The 15,576-nt window shown below is 34.7% G+C and overlaps 2 protein-coding genes across 4 annotated transcripts; one reads left to right on the top strand and one right to left on the bottom strand.

Annotated features, from left to right (window-relative positions):
• Positions 1–204: 204 nt before the first annotated feature.
• Positions 205–4,532, top strand: LOC108206821 (purple acid phosphatase 2). The gene is made up of 8 exons (XM_017377275.2): positions 205–529; positions 1,145–1,345; positions 1,511–1,622; positions 1,944–2,173; positions 3,051–3,189; positions 3,396–3,616; positions 3,786–3,907; positions 4,001–4,532. The coding sequence occupies exons 1-8, from the start codon at positions 356–358 to the stop codon at positions 4,200–4,202; spliced, it is 1,401 nt and encodes a 466-aa protein (XP_017232764.1). The 5' UTR covers positions 205–355; the 3' UTR covers positions 4,203–4,532.
• A 1,270-nt stretch (positions 4,533–5,802) lies between these two features.
• LOC108204359 (protein CHROMATIN REMODELING 35) lies at positions 5,803–13,988 on the bottom strand. 3 transcript variants are annotated; one of them, XM_017373859.2, is made up of 7 exons: positions 13,895–13,988; positions 13,490–13,570; positions 11,624–12,042; positions 10,247–10,585; positions 9,534–9,692; positions 6,308–8,073; positions 5,803–6,218 (listed from the first exon to the last, which is right to left on the bottom strand). In XM_017373859.2, exons 2-7 carry the CDS (start codon positions 13,560–13,562, stop codon positions 6,215–6,217), a joined length of 2,760 nt encoding a protein of 919 aa, XP_017229348.1. In that variant the 5' UTR covers positions 13,563–13,570; positions 13,895–13,988; the 3' UTR covers positions 5,803–6,214. The 3 variants fall into 3 exon arrangements, with proteins under 3 accessions (XP_017229348.1, XP_017229267.1, XP_063949403.1); XM_017373778.2 differs by having other exon boundaries at positions 13,774–13,969; XM_064093333.1 differs by having other exon boundaries at positions 13,490–13,582; positions 13,774–13,969.
• Positions 13,989–15,576: the final 1,588 nt, after the last annotated feature.

Below are 15,576 nucleotides of genomic sequence, written 5' to 3' on the forward strand. Positions count from 1 at the left end.
AACACTTTGAAATGTGTGCAAAAAGTCAAAACGTCATGCTTTTTGAAACGGAGGGAGTAGTTTCATAAGTAAACTTTCTTTCTTTTACTGTAGTAGAACAAGCTACAAGGGCGCCGTACATGCAGTGGGCCCCGCTTGACGCATTTTTGTATTTTTAACTTTTTAATTTCCTCTAAAAAAAGGACATGAAATAATTTAGAAATCATGGTGTTATATTGTGGACTTTGCAGTTGCAGTAGACACAGTGAATAGCTCATCATCATCATCTTCCCTTCTTTCCCTATCCAATAATGCCTTAAATCCCCTTAAAAAATCACATAATACACTCAACTTAAGTATAAATTAAAGATTTGAAATGGGGTTTGTTTCTTCTGGTTTTGTTGTTGCAGTTGTGGTGCTGCTCAGCTCATCAGTGTTGTGCAATGGAGGGATCACCAGTTCTTTTGTCAGGAAAGTTGAGAAGACCATTGACATGCCTTTTCACAGTGATGTTTTTTCAGTTCCTCCTGGCTATAATGCTCCTCAACAGGTCTTTATTTCTTTTTCAATTCTTGTTTTTTTTATTGTTTTCTTGAATCAGCATATAAAAATGTGTTTTTTATTAGAATTTGTGGTTTATATTTTATAGTGTTAACTGATAAGTAACCAGCTCGTCTAAAACCTCGAGGCGAATCAGAAGCCTCAGCAGGATCTTATACTCTTCGACAGTTCATGCTATGTTATAATTGTTTGTCAGAACTATGATGTTTTTGCTAGTTATAGCTTGTGACTGTTGTTATATCATGCCCATTTCCTTCGAGTAGGTTTTGATCAGTTTCTAGTTTGTTTTTGTAGGATTATAATCTGACCCTCATTGTAATTTACAACAGAGCCACCGTGGGGGCAATGGGGTACTTGCCCCCCACTGATTTCTATATATGTACTGTGTAGCTTTCATCAGTTTCAATAATTTTGTTGTTGCCCCAATGGTGAATGGCTAGCCGGAGAGCTGAGTTCAACTCCCGTCTAGATCCGTCCCTGGTTGTAAATCCATGGGAATGTGCTAGGCGCTTACTTGAAATGTGGCAGAATATTTGTATTTTTGGTAAGATGTGGTTTTTGATACGATCTGAATATTTGATTGTGAGGGATTCTTGTTATGAAGGTTCATATAACTCAAGGAGATCATGAGGGGAAGGCGATGATAGTGTCATGGGTAACTATGGAAGAACCTGGTTCAAGCACAGTTTCTTATTGGAGTGAGAACAGCAAACACAAGAACAAGGCAATGGGCAACTTTAACACCTATAAATACTACAATTATACTTCTGGTTACATCCATCACTGCACTCTCAGGAATTTGAAGGTAATTTTTTGTGGTTTTGTTTTATAATTAGAGAGTATCAAAATTAATTTCTTAGTTTCGAGCTTATGCATTATTATCATTTCATTTTTTGTTTAAGTTTAGAAATCTAATAGGAACGATGAACTGTATTGACTTTCAGTACTAATTATGTACTCGTTTCTGCAGTTTGATACTAAGTACTTTTATGAGGTCGGCATCGGACAAACACCAAGAACCTTTTGGTTCGTGACTCCTCCTGCAGTTGGACCTGATGTCCCATACACTTTCGGTCTTATAGGTAAAACTGATCTAGTGCACTATTGTTGTACCATATACTGATGATTGTAAAAAGCAAATCCGTATTTTGAGCCAAATTTCTTTTGCATTAGAGCAATCACAAATCAGCGCTGGCACATGACCTTGTATTTAGAAACAGATGGTGTGATATTTGCATTAACTCTAGCTATTATTAGAACTGTCTTTTTTTGTATATGGATTCATCCTCTAATTTCTTGCTTATTTATGACCAGGATGGACACATTTATTTCCGATTTTCTGTAAATAGAACAAACTCTAAGAGTTTGCCAGGCTTTGATGTGAATTAATGATTCTACTGCAGGGGATCTTGGTCAGACTTATGATTCAAATAGTACCCTTACGCATTACGAACATAATCCAATAGTAGGTAAAGCTGTTTTATACGTGGGGGATCTGTCTTATGCTGATAACCACCCAAATCATGACAATGTTAAGTGGGATACATGGGGAAGGTTTGTTGAGAGAAGTACCGCATATCAACCTTGGATATGGACTACTGGGAATCATGAGATAGATTACGCCCCTGAAATTGTAAGTATCCTTCATTTTCTGCCTGGTAAAAATAATGATGCACCATCATTGATATTATTGATATATTCTTATTGCTTTTATAATATCCATGAGTTTCTTAAACTGTGATGTGTGATCACTAACCCTTTTTAAATAGGTCAAAAGAGTCACCTGCACCATGTGTAGATTACAGAAATTGACATATTAGAAATCTGGGAAGGGGGTGTTAGGATCGCATCACCTATAGATTGACGTTAATCAAACACAAGAACAAGGACAAAAGTAAAGAAGACAAACAACTAACGTGAAAACCCCTCAAGGGAGGAGGTAAAACCACAAATCCACTAACTGTATTGCAAGATTGGATCAGTTGCTCCCTCACTCTAACATTTTTGTATACAAACACCTCAACTTGATCACAAAAGCCTTCTCTTGTGTATCTCACACAATACATAGAACTCCTACAAATAACTATATTTTAGGCATCACGGATATTCTAATCCTAATTTCCTTCAAATCCTATCCTATTTATGATAATTACCATCTTTCTATCTTGGATAGAATTCTTCCACAATTAATATTTGTACCAAAATAGGATTAGCTCAAATATCATAAAGAAGAAAATACATTCTCAAATTAGGATTCTTAACTTATTTAGGAAGAAAAGTGTATTACTTCTTTCTTCATACAAGGAAACTAGTATTGGCTAGGAGGGGCTGACAATGTATCAATGCTTGATATAATACATCTAGACCTTGTAGCAAAACAGTAAAGGAAACACATTATGGTGATAAATTTTTAATGATGACTCTTGCTTTGAATTTAAGAATAACAAAAGTATCATTCTTCTAATCTTCGAATCGTTAGTTGAAGTACAAGCTTTGTAATTTTTTCACAGGGTGAAAGCGTACCGTTCAAGCCTTTTACTCATCGTTATCGTACCCCACACAAAGCATCAAACAGTAGTGATCCATTTTGGTACTCAATCAAGAGAGCTTCAGCCTATGTTATTGTTTTGTCCTCGTACTCAGCATATGGTAAGGATTGATATGCAACAAATACTCGGCATATGTTGATATGAATTAGATATCTAAATGCAATATACGTAAAAGGAACGTCTTTTACTAGTATCCAAGGAAAACTATTGGCAGTATATATGCTTTTTTCGCTAAATAGTTGCAGTATTTCTTTTATGGTAATGATGTAATAGATAAGAGTCTTACGTGCTTTGTACATTTTCAAGGCATGTACACTCCGCAGTACCAATGGCTTTACGAGGAGCTACCAAAAGTGAACAGAAGTGAAACACCATGGTTAATTGTTCTAGTGCATTCCCCGTGGTATAATAGCTACAAGTATCATTATATGGAAGGTGAAAGTATGAGAGTTATGTATGAACCATGGTTTGTACAATACAAAGTTGACATCGTTTTTGCAGGGCATGTTCACGCGTATGAACGATCAGTAAGTACCTTCCTCTCTACTTATGAGTTTTACTTGTGCTTTATAACAAATTGTTGGTCTTGGGATCTCACAGCTGTGTTGGCATTCTCAATTCTTACTTCTCCTCTAAGTTTCACTGAAACAACATATTTCTTTAGTTTTAGTGATTAATGGTGTGCATTTGTGACAGGAACGTGTATCGAACATTGCATATAACATTGTTAATGGAATTTGTCGTCCTGTAAGTGACCAATCTGCACCGGTATACATAACCATTGGTGATGGAGGAAATATTGAAGGCTTGGCAACCATGTAATACTAACAATTACTATACCCTTTATTAGAGTGTGTTTGTGTGTGAGAGTTCTAGCTAATTTAATTCATTTAATATTTGCTTATGTCCAGTATGACAGAGCCACAACCAGAGTATTCAGCTTTTCGTGAGGCAAGTTTTGGCCATGCTGTGCTTGATATCAAGAACAGGACCCATGCTTACTATGCTTGGCATCGCAATCAAGATGGAGATTCTGTTAAGGGGGATGCTTTGTGGATTTTCAACCGATACTGGCATCAAATTGATGATTCCACAACTTCACGTTCAGGATAAAATATATTCCATCATTCAAATGGTAAATTGGTTGACCAGTTTATAACAGCTTCCTTTTCAATTTTTTTGCATTTATCGGCTCATATACTGTATCTCTAGGCGAGGCAAGGGCCTCACGGTCTGTAGATTGTTTAGACCAGCACCGAGTAAGAGTCTTCCAGTTCCAAGAATTCTAATTTCGAATAAGAATGTTTCACCGATTATCCAAATGACTTTTGGTTAAAAGAATGCTCTTTTCATATTTCATATGTTTTTTTGTAACTTAGTTCAAGTTTAATACGTCTTCAGACTGAGAAGTTCCCCTTGTTATCAAGAGCATTGATTTTCGGAGTTGGAAGATAAATCTTTCCTTCATGTACTTTGAGAAACACAACTATGCAGTTGTTCATATGATCTCAGATCTTGTGATAAATATTTATGCAATTACAACTGTGCCTGCAATTACATACCTCACTTGGTTCGGTTCATTTCATCTGTTGCCTGACAATGTCGATTGAGAAAACTTAGTTTCACTTGTTTTTGAGCAATTTTTTGTAAGAATTTTTATACTATCCATATAGATAGTCTGGAAGAACCAAAGTATTCTAGTCCTCAGTTGTTTGTTATTAGGTGCTCTTGCCTGTGGGAAACACATAAATTACATCAAGCTAACAATTAAATTACTCAAGTGTGCTAATAAGATTGCAAAGGACGATATCATGAATATATATTTATGTCGCGAATATATATTTATTGAAACATTGAATGTAGGAGGTGTTGGGTTCATGATCAAATCTATGCAACTCTGGGGGACTAGTTGTGTTCGTTGATGATGTTAGTCCTTAAAATCAACTTGCTTCCCTTCCAGTGCCATTTAACTAACATTAAAAGAAGATTTCACTGAACACTGTGGCTCTGTTCACTTGGATGGAATAACTAAAGATGGATGAGTTTAAATTTCTTGTAATAAAGATGGTAAGAAAACATTATGCAGATTGGAATGAGCATTCCTTCCAATATATGTGGGTTAGAAATCTAGTTAAAATATTAACAACGGAATGATTGAAGTAATGAAAATTTTAGACATTTTATCTAATTAACATCATATTATAATATAAAATTCATTTTATTCTCCCTTCATTCCATTCCATCCAAGTGGACACAACCTAAGAGTCCCACAATTATTTTTGTATCAGGAGATATAAAGAATGCACATTCAGATAAATTTCAGATCGAATCGTCTCAATTCTTAAATTGTTAACAGCTGGTGTAGTGAATTTGGACTCGAAGCTTATCATGCATCGCTCATTTCCTTGTTCTATATAACAATATCTCTGTATGGGTATTACCAATCTTGTTAAATGCTAGTGCTGCTTGATCAGCAGAATGCAGATAGAAAGGTCCCAATTATTCAAACGAGTAGTACTACACCACGGAACTGGGTACAAAATTTTACACAAAATAACATGATAATTGAGGTGGAATGTTTTAATTGGTGCTTTTTATGTGAATACCGAGAGCTCATTCCTATCAAAACTTAACGCATGTCATTTTGGAAAAGATTTTGTACCCAATATTATGCATGAAGCATTTTCCTATTCGAATATGGTATTTTAGACAGTTTGACTACTGATACAACCTTTCATTAAGTTGCAATAAATACATTTATGATTTACTACTGCGTTAAATAAACTCAATTCTAGATGTGCAAGAATGTCTCAGAAAACCCACTCCACAATGAGTAGGCTAGACACTGACTCCAGTGTCAAATATGCATAAGCATCATTCTTTCTGAAACTAAAGATTACAACTAGTTTGAATAATACGCCTGGTACTCGAATATTGGCTCCAGGCTGTAAATTCTAAATGCTCCATTTACGGTAACAAAAGAACAGGAACTGTACAGATTCCTATGTGATATCATGCTATATACGCCAATGAGTTGTGACAAGTTCTGAGAAGGCCTTGCGATTTCTATTCAACATCAATTAAGATGGATTTGTTGAACACAAAACATTGCAAGTTGCAGACATTTACCTGAACAGAATTAAGGAACTAAAATTTTAGTCTGAAAAGGATACCAAAAACAGAAGAACGAGAAAGTGAAAGCCAAAACTTTTCCTGACCTTTTATAGAGGGAAAGAACATCTTCATGTAAACTCGGGGTTTCCAGGAAATTATCACCACAATCTGTCACATCGAGTTTCTCTAGCTGGAAATATTCTGGACGGCAGACCCCATTCCACTCAAACCACAGTTTCGGAATAGACTCCTTCTTAAAACAAGTGGAGTGGTCTTCCTGTTCTGGTGATTCTGCAGCAACCAGTCGATATGTGTACACCTTTCTCACCTGGCCTGGTCGGAATGCACGCCCAATCGCCTGGCGAGTAACTGAAGGGTTTACATGAACGTCCAGTACAATTATGCGAGAAGCCCCCACAAGTGATATACCTTCACTACAGGCTTTAATAGATCCGAATAAAACCCTGGAATCCGAGGAATTGTTAAAGCTTTCCATGTGCAATTCTCGAACATTATTTTCCAGGTCACCTGTGATCATAAAGATTTCCTTACCCAGACTCCAACCTTTAAGCTTCATGGTTAATCTTTCTAGGAATTTCATGGGAGGAAGGTATTGACTGAACACGAGGAGCTTCTCGCCAGTCGACTCACACAAACGAAGCAGATTAAGATAAAACTTGGCTTTTACTCCAGAATTAATATCCAAATTCTTGAGTATCTTATCAATCCTGATCTCATCAAGTCTGTCTTTTCTTGCAGTGCACTTTATAAGACTTTTTAAACCTGGGTGCACATATATCGAGCCTCCGTCAGAGCTCATCTTGAATCTTCCTCCCGATTTCTTCAGTTCTACGACTTCACGTTTCTGTTGAGGGCTGAGATTTAGAAACAATGTGAAATCAACAAGGCCAGGAAGCTCATCAAGGGAATCACCCTTGTAGTAGTGAAGAACTTTGCTAGTCATGTCCCTAAGACCTTGTATGATGTTTGCCTTCAGGTCAAGGTTGCCATCTCGCAGGAGCGATTCCTCTACCATTTCGTAAAATTCATGATCTCTTTTTTTAAACAAGTTCCCTTTCTTTGTAGTTTCTATTATACTCAATATACGCCTTTTAGAATCCTTGGATGATTCCAGCTTCAAAAACCTTGGTCTTACGAGATTTAGAATGTTAAAGACCTCCTTAACATGGTTCTGGTAAAGCGTTCCAGAAAGCACGACCTTTCGAGGTGTCTCAACTCTTTCAAGGGAAGCCAACTGATCAGTATCCTCATTTCTAGGAGTGTGACCTTCGTCCATGATAAGAAGTGACGTTCGCTTTAACAGAAATTTCTGACAGGTAGAAGTATTTTCATCACTACTATCGTCACATACAATTGAAGTAAACTGCATATATCCCAGGAAGAGAATACTTCGTGTATTAACCCATTGTTTCAGAACTTCCAGTTGCTGAGTTCTACCAGTAGCATTCACAGAATAAAAATCAAGTAAAGGGACCTTGTCTACTTGCCATGACAAAAATTCCTTCTTCCAAATTGGCAAGATACCTTTGGGCAGCACTACAAGTGGTCTTGCTGAGGGATCTTTTGCCATGAAACTCTGGATAAAGCTGATTATCATTAAAGTTTTACCAGATCCTGGAGCATGGGCCAGGATGCAGCCACCCGGATTATCATTTACAAGGTTTCTCGCCAAAAAGTTAAAACCCGCAACTTGATGAGGTTTCATCACCTTGCTGTGCCTTGGATGAGCATAGAATTCAGTCGCAACAAGATCATGTCCAGATGACCGCATCTTACCAGGCAGAATGTCATCCACCTCTTCATCTCTAATGGAGTCCTTTTCATATTTATATGTTCTATTACTTGTTTTCTGAGAGAAATAAGTATGCATAATAAATGTTAAACATAGGTATCTATGATAAAACATATAGCGTTTGTCTAACAGCAATTTGTTAGTCACAGATGTACAAGCATCTATTCTGTTACATAATACTAGCAATCTAGCATGCATATATTTTCATGAGATCCAACTCAGATAAAAAGGTAGTATACCCAGAAGCCCTCATTACTGCTATCTGTTACAGAAAAAGGATAGTTCATACTTTTAAGGGAGAAAACTGGCAAGACATTATTTCTTTCAATTGATAGCAGTACAAATTGACACAACATCTTCATATTACATTCACGAATCTCATTATCAACCATCCACTTTTGAACCAACAACTTTGATGTTTAGACTTGTATGAGGCAAACTAAAAGGCTGTTCTCAAAATTTTCAAATAGACGCTTTTATGAATTAGAACTATTAGAATATAAATCACACACGAAGAAATAATTTATACCACATGATAATTTAAGTATCTGCCACTGCTCCAAACAATTCTTATACATTGGTACTATAGATTGTGAATTTGAACAGTCAAAAAACTTGTATTGTTTGGAAAAGAAGTAAATGATTGCCAATTGGATTACAAATATCCATATTAATCTAAGGGTGTTTCGCTATGGTGTATACAAGTAACAGTTCTTGAGGAAGACCATAAATTAAATATCTGATATTAGGTTAGACCAAGTAGGTAATAGTAACTTGGTCATACAGTTTAATCCCAATTCATATTAATTACTTTAGGCATAAGAATTAAGAAACACAATTTGCATTTTCTTTATTTCTTATTTGGCATGGATTGTAGCCATGTGGCATATTTAATCAGTTACAAATTTAATATGGAGAAATTGTTGAATTGTTTTTTTCAGTTTAGAAACGAAAAGGAACTGATGCTGGGCAGCCGGGGTTTATAAATAGAAAGTTTTCTCAGGGACATACAAGGAATTAGATTTCAGTGTCTGTGGAGTGGACGATCTCTCAAATGCCACCTACTATTGTGTGTGCTTATTTAGAAGTGTATAACTTCTGATTATACTTCGATTCTGTTGTGATCTTCCCTATCTATTATACGTATGTACAGTAACATTTAGGTGGAAATCTTATTCACGTATTTTCCGACGTATTTGTAAAGAGAACTCTCATTATTAAAAAATGTCCAGAGATCCTTGTTGCAGTATTTACATATTGATGTTGGAAAATGCTATAGTAATAGGCCAAGAAGAAGTACGTAAGGCCTGACAACTACATTCTGCATGTTACACTACGTTCAGAATTCTTACACTAGGAAAAAAGATGGATGTGTGAAGAAAAATAAATTCTCCAATGTAGTCAATTTTCTCAAGTTCTACAAAGCAGAAAAATTCAAGCCAAAACACTACACACAGAGATATACATCACAGTATATTTTAAAAAAAAAAAACCAAGTTTATAAGAGAAATGCATACCTTTGCATACTGGTATTCAATTATGGAATCAATTTTTTTCTGAATAATTCCACATATACGACAAACATAGCCAATGTCATCCTTTAAGATATAAGAATGGTCGCAATCTTCCTCATCATCTGTTTCGTGCTCATGGGGAGAATCATTTACAGAGGTATCCTTAAAGGACAAACAAAGTGTGACTTAGTGTTTGAACTTAAAGGACATATTTAAGTACTGAAAATTTTGGGAATCTTGATAGCAGACAGAATGTAAAATTCGACAAGAAGTTTCCTGATAAAAAAATCTAATACCGGAGAAAAGGAAAATTATGCGTCAAAAAACATGCCTTTGCCCCAAAAGTTCAGTAATTTAAAAACTTTAGTGCTACATAAACTTGAAGAGAGTTATGGAGAGATAATTGTGCCTATATTAATGATCACCAAGAGATAAGGTTCTCAGGCATATTCATATATAGCCTATGACAACTAGTCCTGGCTTCCTCTTTACCCTCTAGTTCATCTACATCACTTCATAATTTCAGTAAGTGCCAATATCTGAGTTTAGAAACTAGTGCTTAATAATATGTTTAATTGCTGAATTATCAGACTTTCTACAAAATACTATAGACAATTCTGTAAAAAAACTGGATCATGGAATGCCACAATAAACAAAATAAAGCTAGAGACATCAAACACATTAGGGATACCAACTCAAGGATTAAACAGGTATACCTTGCAAGATTCTAATGCAAATGTCATCTCCTGAAACATACCAGCCAGCTCTGCACCATTGTTTTCATACTGCTCATCATCTTCATCAGTGAAATCATCCTCCACACCGATATAAGTACCTTTCTTCTCAATATATGTTTCAGGAAACAAGCTTGGCTCTTTGTTTTCCGCAGCTAAGTCATCCTTCACACTGGTATAAGTGTCCTTTTCCTGAATATATGTTTCAGGAACAAGGCTTGGCTCTTTGGTTTTCTCTACCATATTATCTTCCATATGTACATTGAAGCCATTGTCTTTCCTTGATTTATCAGAAACGCTTGGATCACCATCTATGGAAGCCTGTGTAAAAGAATATTACATATATCCGGTATGAGATGACATCAAGTATTAGATTTAATTGTATCTAAAAAGTGTATTTGATATAAATATTACAAGCCCCTGCTGTGACTCAATCAGGTGGGAGTGGGGTTAAAGGAAAGGTAGAGAGATAACTTCTACAATGTAGGAAGATGGCCTATAATGATAAAATAAACATAATAAAAATTTAGAAGATAAAACACGTGCCCAGATCTCCAAAGTTTAACCACTACTGTAAGAACTGCTCAAGTATGTAAATAAAAAATACTATGTGGGTATCACACTCATACCATGGTAATGAGATTGAAGTTGGAATTTTAATGTCACATGGTAATTGAAATTATTAATTAGAGTGAAAACTGTATACAAGATGTGATTTAGAATTTGATCAGCCATCAAATGCATATAACTTAAAAAATTAAAGGCATGGGGACGTGAGGTGTTTAACATTTAGTATTTGTTATGGAGAAATCTTAAATTGTTACACAGATCAAGTTAGTTTCTCAATGATATGCACTCCCTTGATCTCGTATCCCTGTCAGGCTCTTTACAACTTGATTTGCGCTTTTATAGAAAACAAATTAATTAAGTACCCAATAGAAGAATACTTTTTAGGAAACATTAGATCTTCTGTTTTGCTGTAATAAGTAAGCCTATAAGATCTTTCAACCTATTTTTTCTTTCTACAAATAGAAGAACTAGGGTTTAGTCAGATTCTTCATATTCAAATTATGATGCAGCATTTTTATGTCATACTCAAAATTCAATCTGATATTAGACACGAGTTGCAACCTCTTCAGATATACTGAACAAGTAAACTCTGTGTAATTATAATCCTTAACATGATTTCTTAAGGAAGAAACACCTTCTTCTAAAACTTTCATAATTTCTAGTTGGGCTACATATATATCCCGACACTAAGGGTACAGTACCTTAAAAAGTATTAGGTGGGTATTTAAAAACATGATAACTGCCTACAATAATATTACTTTCTGATCAAGAATAGCCAAGAAGGAGTACCTTTAAAACATTAGCAGGGCTTTCTGTCAAGAGGTCATCCTGATGTACTTGGGCAACTATTTGATCTTCAGGCTCTTCATCTGAATCAATAATAATTATATGATGTGCTGCATCCCTTCTCTTGTTCCCATTATCCAGTTCATCTAAATCGTCTCCTATATTGGACTGCTTTGTCGTGTCATGGCCATCATCAACAGGGTAGCTGCTCGCAGATTTGGACAGAGTTTTATAAAAAGGCTGCAGTGAAGCCATTCTGCGGTCGAACAGATCATTCATCTCTTTGGAAACATTTCCATATTTACCTGAATCAAGCTCCTTCAAGAGATCACCTACTGTAAAGTGACAACAACATGAGATCTTTGGAGAGCTGGATGCGGCATCTTCCCTAGCTTTTCTTTTGTTTCTGTTTGTGTAAACATCTGCAAAAAATGAATAGTCCAATCCCAATAAGATCTGTGAATTATGTGTGTAGTCTCTCTGTCTAAAAGAAACCTATTTGTGAGAATTAAATCCACATTTTAGTGAAGTTTATATAAGGAGTACTTTGTGGTTTCCAGGTAGAACAGGATAACTTAAAAAGGTTTTCTAGCTTCGATGAGGAAGTGCTTTACTTACATGATAGCTATGTCAGTGTAAAAAGGAAAGTATATGTCAGAGCAAGTGCTTTTAAGCACACTTCCACTCTTATCAAAGTTGATCTTCATTAAAGTGGCTCGTGACTTAATTTTACGGGTGTAACACATTATTTTACATCATCTAGATCTCCAGATATATTAGCAGCACCAAGAACTAAGATAATTTGAAACCCAACTTTACTACGTAAAAGTTGATGCATCGCGAAGTAAGTGCTAACTTTCCACAATGACAGTTCCTCAAAAAGTAGAATATACCAAGGCATGCATAAGGAATGCAAAGGCAATAAATCCATAATGTCACAAATTATATCATCAAATAAACCCTAACAAATAGCAGTGACCCTTATATTAATCATCACATATCATCTGTTAGTATTAAACCAAAGGACTTTGGCCCAATGGTTACCCTCCTCATTTTAGTAGGGTGAGGGTGCAAGTCTTTTTAAACATGCATGTGGACTGAAGTGTGTGAGTTCTAAGTTCTAACATATAATCGAAAAAAATAATTAAAAACAATATGCAGATAGAATTTATATATGGATGCTATTAATTAATATTTCAAATCGCCAGGTTGAAAATTTAATAACCTTTTGATGTTGAACTCTCAAATATCGTAATTCTGTATCATCAATTATTAATCATGCATATATAGAAGCTTTTGCAAAAAAAAAAAAACAAAATTACACAATAAGCTAATATTATGATAATAATTTGCCACATCTGCTTGTCCATACATACATTCCATAACATCACTCAACAACCCCATGGACAAATTATATCATAAATCTTTCTGTATTGCGATATACACTTGAAGAGTATTAGAAACCAGATATTTCTGGCAGATTACAAAGAAAAAAAGATGAATGACATGCTCGGAGGATAAGATCTGTCACCTAACAAGGTCTAAAACAAGGTAATATCACGTCAAAATTCTTCACGAAAAAAACGGAAACCTGGCTCCGCATAGAGCTACATTCACCCCAAAATATATTTTTAACTGTTCTGCTAAAAATTGTGGAAATAACATCGAGGCAAAAAATAACAGAATATCAGTTCTAAGATCAATTATGAAGATGCATGACTAAAAAATTCAACAAATTCCTCACAAAAAATAAAAAATAAGAAATTGACAATTAGTCCCAAAAAAAAGTACTAAGAACACCCCGAAATTCATAAAATTCATAGAGCACATTATATATACACACATAAACAAAGCATGTGTAGAGAGTACCATGTGTAGAGGAGGATGAAATTGGGGAAGAAAAATGGGACCGCGGACACGGAGACAACCACGAATCGTCCATGGCTTGACCTGTAGATTCAGCTAATCAAACGAAAATGCATATAAAACAACAATCAAAGGCGAAAAAAAGATGTGCATGTATATGAACAGTGAATTAAGACACATACGAACAAGTGTTGAAGCTAGATTAATCAGTGATTAGGTTAAATGAGGAAACATGTTCATATGATCACAACTCATGAAAATCCCCAAATTTGGAGAATGTTGCTTACCTGATTAAGTTAAGATTACGATGCGTAAAAATGAGTATTTTATATTTAAGAGAGAGAGAGATGAAAGAGAGCGAGAGAGATGAGAGAGAGCGAGAGAGATGGAGAGTGAGAGAGAGAGTACAGCTGTCCAGGTGGTGACCAAAACAAGGGCACTGGTTTGGGGGGTGTTGAGGATCGGGGTGTGTGCATCAGTATATGCAGATGCCTGGATACTGTATGCAGTGCATATAGACTAGTAACAGTGTCAGATACGACTTTGACGTTCAATGTCATCCTATTTATTTATTTATATTATTATTATTATTCAATCTTACAAAAATATTTGGGGTGCTTGGCCGGGCTTAAAAACCCGGATTCTGGATTTATAAGTAAAAAAACACTTATAAGGGTGTATTCGATTGAGATTTTAATAGATTGTTTCTAGTCTATGGATTTTAATGGATTGTATGAGATTTTGATTTTGTGCGGATTCTTGATAAAATGTTGCAGAGTTGATAGGATTTTGGTACAATGCTTCAAAATCCCATCGATTTTGGTGAGATTTCAAAAAACTTAAAATACACTGAAAAATGCCACAAAATCCACTATTTTATGAAATGAAAAAAAATCTATCAGCATTTGAATACCATCATATTTTAATGGATTTTAAACAATCTCAATTCAATACCATTGGATTTTAAAGCATAATTTAAAATCTTAATTGAATACCACCAGATTTTGTAGCACAATTTGAAATCCCAATTGAATACCCCAAGATTTTAATGAATTTCAAACAATCCCAATCGAATACCCTCAGATTTCATGAATGCAAAAAAATGCTTTAAAATCCCAATCCAATTATTCTGTTGTTTGTGTAAAAAATCAAAAAGTACTTATAAGATGTTGATAATGCTAAAAAAATTGATTTTTCATTAAAATTAAAAAAATGGACTAGAAGTGGCCAATAAATTAAGACTTATAAGTGATTAAACTATTCAAAAAAACAGTAGAAGTCTTAAAACAAAAACTAGCATTCTCTGTTTTTTATAAGTGCTTCTGACTTTTTACACAAACGAGTCAAGAAAACTAAAAGACGACTTCTTATTGAAAAAGGCCAAAAGCTCGTGTTGTCAAACAGGCACTTTTGTTTTATGACTTTTATTTCTTTTCCAAACACTTTAATCACTTATAAGTCTTAACTTGATTACAACTTCAAATTCACATTTTTAATTTAAGTAAGAGGCATTTATTTTAAACTCACTCAAACGACTCATTAATTTACTTTCCATTCAAATTTTAATTTACTTAGGATATTAAAATGTGAACTACACAAGTTATGAATAATATTGGTCAAATGAAGTAAAGACTTCCGTCTATAAAGCAAATCTTACACAATTTGTCCCTTCAATTGTTTACATTGGAATACAGGGGTTCGGCACACAAATATAGTTTAATAAATTATTTTGAATTTTTTTCTTTTGAATAAATATTTACTATTTATAATTTTATAAAATTAATTTGAAAAAATGTTATGAAACTTTGTTTTATATGCGCCTTGAAATGCGTGTCGAGCAATGCAAAAAAAGTCTGAAAATGTGATGCAGAGGGGCAAAGGAATATCATTTAACAAAGTGAAGGAAGTCATTATTTATATATATATTTTATATTTTTTATACTTATAACCACTAAAATAAAATTCTTATTTTGAGGAAATGTCTTCCAAAATAAAATTTGTAGATGAAAAGAAAAATAGTGATCGGGAAGGCCAAAGTACTCAAAGTCATTGAAATTAGAATTTATAGATTGAGAATAACCTTTGTTATT

This window comes from Daucus carota, chromosome 1 (assembly GCF_001625215.2).
Source record: "Daucus carota subsp. sativus chromosome 1, DH1 v3.0, whole genome shotgun sequence".
Taxonomy (NCBI): domain Eukaryota; kingdom Viridiplantae; phylum Streptophyta; class Magnoliopsida; order Apiales; family Apiaceae; genus Daucus; species Daucus carota.

Coding starts and splice junctions, on each gene's coding strand:
- LOC108206821 (XM_017377275.2), top strand. CDS start 356: ATGGGGTTTGTTTCTTCTGGTTTTGTTGTTGCAGTTGTGGTGCTGCTC. Junction 530..1,144: donor GCTATAATGCTCCTCAACAG/GTCTTTATTTCT, acceptor CTTGTTATGAAG/GTTCATATAACTCAAGGAGA. Junction 3,617..3,785: donor TTCACGCGTATGAACGATCA/GTAAGTACCTTC, acceptor CATTTGTGACAG/GAACGTGTATCGAACATTGC.
- LOC108204359 (XM_017373859.2), bottom strand. CDS start 13,562: ATGGACGATTCGTGGTTGTCTCCGTGTCCGCGGTCCCATTTTTCTTCC. Junction 12,043..13,489: donor TTCATCCTCCTCTACACATG/GTACTCTCTACA, acceptor CATTTTTTGCAG/ATGTTTACACAAACAGAAAC. Junction 10,586..11,623: donor GCCCTGCTAATGTTTTAAAG/GTACTCCTTCTT, acceptor TCTTTTACACAG/GCTTCCATAGATGGTGATCC.